General features: G+C 41.3%; 1 protein-coding gene across 1 annotated transcript; it reads right to left on the reverse strand.

Annotated features, from left to right (window-relative positions):
* Positions 1-603: 603 nt before the first annotated feature.
* Positions 604-4,033, reverse strand: atf3 (activating transcription factor 3). The gene is made up of 4 exons (XM_026143062.2): positions 3,910-4,033; positions 2,481-2,739; positions 2,240-2,347; positions 604-2,068 (listed from the first exon to the last, which is right to left on the reverse strand). The coding sequence occupies exons 2-4, from the start codon at positions 2,736-2,738 to the stop codon at positions 1,766-1,768; spliced, it is 669 nt and encodes a 222-aa protein (XP_025998847.1). The 5' UTR covers position 2,739; positions 3,910-4,033; the 3' UTR covers positions 604-1,765.
* Positions 4,034-4,850: the final 817 nt, after the last annotated feature.

Raw genomic sequence — 4,850 nt, forward strand, 5'->3', positions numbered from 1 at the left:
ACATGCACTCAGTGCTCAGTGACTATCTAGTAATGACTAGCATCGGGACAACAGGTGACAAAAGTACTATGACCACAAAGACGCCTGCGTCCCTTTAACAATGTGACTCTCACACAACACATACAACAATATAAACCTTCTAACAGAGGAATACAACTTCAGTCTACAAAATTCATTATTATTCTGTCAAAGGAAACCCCTTCTGGTATGTACTCATCCTTCGCTTTGTGCGTCAGAATTTCAGTTTGATTGAGAATGAGAAGTTAGAGTGTCGCTCAGGAATAAAGGGCTTCTGATCTCATGTTTGGCTTTATTTTACTGCCAATAAACAACAAACAGCAATCATCGTGCTTGTCAAATTTCTGTTTGAGCAATAAACTGCTTTTTTCCTTGGGCTATTTTTTTTTTTTTTTTTTTTTTACAATGGAAAAGGGTGTGCAAGTGAACAACAACTATTTTGGCAGTTCGTTTTCAAACAGTGGAAGTTCACGACACACTTAGATTCTAACGTGTCAACAAATCTTGCATAACTTCAGAGTAAACTGATGCAGCGCTTCTGATACCTAGCTAACGATATCTAATGAACACAACATCCGGACCAAATGTTTTCAATAAATAAATTTTTAAAAAAATAACTTTTGGTTTTGCTCTGTTGAGACCAAAGGAGGCATTGGTGTTTACATACAGCAGCACATAGTTAATATGCATTTGATACTTTATACAAGACACTGGGTAGAAAACACATCTGTAAAATAACACTTATGTAGCTTCATTGTCACAGAACAGGTTGAAAAAAAATCCCCTTTGCTTTAAGAGAGAACACAGTGATAAATAAAGTGTCCATTGGGCAATTGTGATTGCCATAAAATATTGAATTCTTAAGAAAAAACCCCACAACAAAACACTTATCTATACATGTGATTACACTGTCTTTTGTACTAGGCTTTTTTCATTAAGTGCAGAATTAGAAACCCTGCCTGCAACGTACATTTCCCTTTTGTGTCTGCTACACTCACAGCAAGGAACCCGACCCGTACTCATGCTTTTGGACGAGTCATCTCATATTATGTATAACAAAACGGACGTCTATAGCATACCTAGGTCCTGAGTGGTTAGTAGTAGCAGCGTTTTTAGTAATTCACTTTGTATACAGGACAAGCAGACAGGGTTAAAACAGCAACATCCTAACATACAGTAATCATTTAATAAATATGTCATCTTTGCTGTACACTAAACAGAGACCGCTTCTTTTTAAAGTCAGTGACTTGCATCTGTACACACTCACACAGTCATTCTGAATCTCCTTACTGTCGGGGTGAACTCTTAAATAATGTGCCTTGATCACCTTGAAATCGTGCTTTGGTACAAAAATCAGACCATCAACTATTCAAAATACTAATAAATCAAGAAAAGCTGTTGAACTTTGTTTAAGTGCTTTAGCATCTGTTCTTGGCCCTGACTGTTTAAAATGTTTAAAAAAAAAAAAGAAACACAATGCAAGTCAAAGTGCTGTCCATCATTTCTCACTCCTGTCCAATCAGCAGCTACGGGTTCAGGGAGCGGAAGGTGCTGAGGTCACTTTACACCGCTCTCTTTTTCTCTAGCAGCATTATGGACGGCAGGTGGGCGTGAGGAGTCATAGGTGGCGTTTCATTCTCAGGTCATAAGTTTGTATGTGGCAACTCCACCTCCTGCGAAACCAGTCAGTCCTACATCAGCAGCAGGAGATGGAAGAATTGCAAGCCCTAGATAACACTCTGGGCGATCATAAGTGACTGGGGCACTGGACATGATCGAGAGTCAGAAGTCCTCCGCCGAGAGGCGCTGCTGTGGACGTGGATGCGGATGAGGTGGTGGTGGAGGTGAGGTTGTGGAGTTGTAAGGTGCTCTCCTGGATGTGCTGGATGAAAAGGTTTCGCTCGTCCTCGGGCGTCTGGGGGTTCTGGGCTCGGACGATGCACGTCGGCCGGTGCAGGTTGAGCATGTAGACCAGCTGCTGCTTCTGCTGCTTAAGCTCCTCAATCTGAGCTTTTAAGTCGGCATTGATGCTCTCCAGCTTTTCAGACTCCTGCAGAGAAGGATGGAAGAAGAAGACTGTTATTCACCCGAGAAACATAAGCTACTTCTCACCGCAAGCTGCGAATGTCATGCTTTATAAATTGTCTAACTGTGAGGGTGCAAAAAGCTAAGAGTAGGTGCAGAATAACCAATGCTCAGATTGATGAAAGTGGAAAACTACCTTCTGGAGTGATTCAGTCTTTTCCTTCTTCTTGTTGCGGCACTTGGCGGCAGCGATTTTGTTTCTCTCCCTCCTCCTTTTCCTTCTTTCATGCTCCTCAGATGTCAACTAAAAAAAAGTGAGAAATATAGACCATTAAGAAAAAAATACTCTCTCTCTCTGTATGTATGTATGTATGTATGTATGTATATAACAGACACATTACAGATAACTACATGCTGTAATTCCCCCTCTGCCTTACCTCTCGCTTGACCCCGTTCCTGTATGAAGTTAGCTCAGAGGCTCGATCCGAGCTGGAGCTGGCACCATCGGAGCTCATGTCGGTGCTAAGCCCGTTGGACAGTCGCTTGCTCTGGATTGCCAGCCGGAGCTCCTCTTTCACGATGGGTGTGAAGTTGGTGAAGTCGTCCAGGGTGAGTGTGCCTTGAGGGGAGAAGCAAGGAACCAAGGCGGAGCAGCTGATGTCAGCCAGAGAAGGACCCGAGTGCTGAAGCATCATTCTGTAAACGCAAGAGATGAAAATCATCAGGTGGGTTAGAAACACTTAATATAATTCAAAAGAAACTGAGCTAAAGTCATTATGAACCCAACGCTGAAAGTCACAAGCTAAATAATGTGGGAAGAATAATAAAGGAATGTTCAACTTTTTGCTGAGTAACAATGACACAAATGTCAGAAGGAAGTCCAAAGCTAAGATCGGTTTGAAAGGTCAACATGGCATGTTAAGGAGGACAAACAGATTGTGATGACAAGACAAATAGCTGTGTCATTCAAAACTGAGCAAATATTTGCTTTGTGGAAAACATGCTGTAAAAAAGGCTCATTAATTAGGGAGGTGTGGATGTTTGTTATCTAAACGGAGAAGTGAAAAGAGTTGAATTATGGCCATCAGCCAGATAAGAAGGTGTTTACATCAGCTCTGAGACCAAAACCAAAACAAGCACATTTATATTATATTCTTATGTTCTCCAGTAATAAATCATTTGCAACGAAGTCATTAATGATATGGTTTGTATTAGTCTGCACACAGCTGCACCTTCTTAGAATTAAAAAAAAAAGTTTTAAAAAGTCTTGTTAGCTCTACAAATATTTTACCACCGCCTCCCTCTGTTCCCTTCAGTTTCGTTATTATGTGTTCAGGTAATTATAAAAGAGAATTGTGCTATTCATATGTTTGTTTTGGTTTTGTTATTATAAAGTTAACTCAAAAGAAAGAAGAAAAAAAAGAAACAACAATATTAAAAGTCTCGTCAAAAGTGAGGAAACAAGTGCAAAAATCCGAAATACCTGATTATAAATAAGTTACAAAAAAAGTGTAACAAAATGCATTCAAGCAGAATCCAAGAAAAACGTCGCATGATGTCATATTTGAAACAAAAACAATAACAAGTTTTTATAAATACAAAATACGCTAAAATTAAAAAAAAAAGAAAAAAAGAAAAATCGTTAGTGCAAACTGCTCCAAAAACATGCGCTTGTTTATATATTTTATATTTTCACGCAAAAACACGCGCGGAAGTTTTCGCAGTGTCCCGGGACGGAGCGCACGGAGACACCGGCTCTCTGCGCTTCTCACCGGGATCAAAGAGCGACAACACCGCCTCTCTGCCCCTCACACACACGCTCAAACACCCCCGTCCTCCTCCACGGGAAACAGATCTCCAGCCTACCTGTTAAAGCTGTGAGTGTCCGGATCGGATGAAGTGCGCCGTGAAGAAAATAAACCTTCTCTTATGTCTGTGCGTTCCGCTCTTCCTGTGTCGGCTTCCTGCTCGTTGGCTACGGTTGCTCTTGTGGCCTTTACGTTGCGTCACCTCGCGCTTTTAAATTGGTTGAAGGGGCGGGACACATGACGCAACGCAACGCTACTAGAGAGCGAGAGAGGGAGGGTGCTAGGGTTGGGAGCCTGAGAGTAGGGGGGGTGACGTCATCCTATTTTTAGAAGGCTGATCCGGCGATGATGCAATCTAGCAACCCCGAGTGTTCTTCTCTGCCATAACAGGACAGGCGTCCCCTCCCTCCTCCTCCTCATGTTTTTTCCTCCTCTGCCTATCCTCCCGCAGATTTTCAGCTCTTCCTCATTCTCCTCCTCCTCCTCTCTGCTTCCTACCCTCTTCCCACCAACGCGTTATTCCTTTCCCAATCTTTTAATCTTTTTTTTCCTTTTTTGTTTTTATATTTGTCTCTTTTTTCAACACTTCATTCATCATCTCCAATCCTCTTTTTTGGTATAGTTTCTATCCCCCTCCTTTTTTAATCCCCCCCATCAGCTTTGGCCTTTTTCACAAATTTCCATGGTTTATGTCCCAAAATCCCTCTATTCTTTGCCACTCTCATAACATGTTTTTCTCTTATCTTCCCTCCCATCTAATCTCTGTCATCCTATTTCCAGTTGTCTCTTCTCTACTCGTTGCTGTACCTCCTGCACACGCATCTCCACTAATCACTTGAATCTTTTTTTGTTATTGTCTCATAAATTTACCAAATTTAGAAATACGGGCTAATTTTCCTCTGCGACACCTGGTAGGTTGATGGTATTTACAGATAACCAGTTTAACCTGTTTGATCTTTTTCTTTTTAAAATTGCAGTTTCTTTTATTCCCTTTTTATT

The sequence above is a fragment of the Astatotilapia calliptera genome, chromosome 15 (genome assembly GCF_964374335.1).
Source record: "Astatotilapia calliptera chromosome 15, fAstCal68.1, whole genome shotgun sequence".
Taxonomy (NCBI): domain Eukaryota; kingdom Metazoa; phylum Chordata; class Actinopteri; order Cichliformes; family Cichlidae; genus Astatotilapia; species Astatotilapia calliptera.

What these genes read in the sequence shown, in the direction of transcription:
- atf3 (XM_026143062.2), bottom strand. Translation starts at nt 2,738, where the DNA reads ATGATGCTTCAGCACTCGGGTCCTTCTCTGGCTGACATCAGCTGCTCC. An exon ending in GGAACGGGGTCAAGCGAGAG is followed by an intron (nt 2,348 to 2,480) that starts GTAAGGCAGAGG and finishes ACTTTTTTTTAG; the next exon opens with TTGACATCTGAGGAGCATGA. An exon ending in AGACTGAATCACTCCAGAAG is followed by an intron (nt 2,069 to 2,239) that starts GTAGTTTTCCAC and finishes CCTTCTCTGCAG; the next exon opens with GAGTCTGAAAAGCTGGAGAG.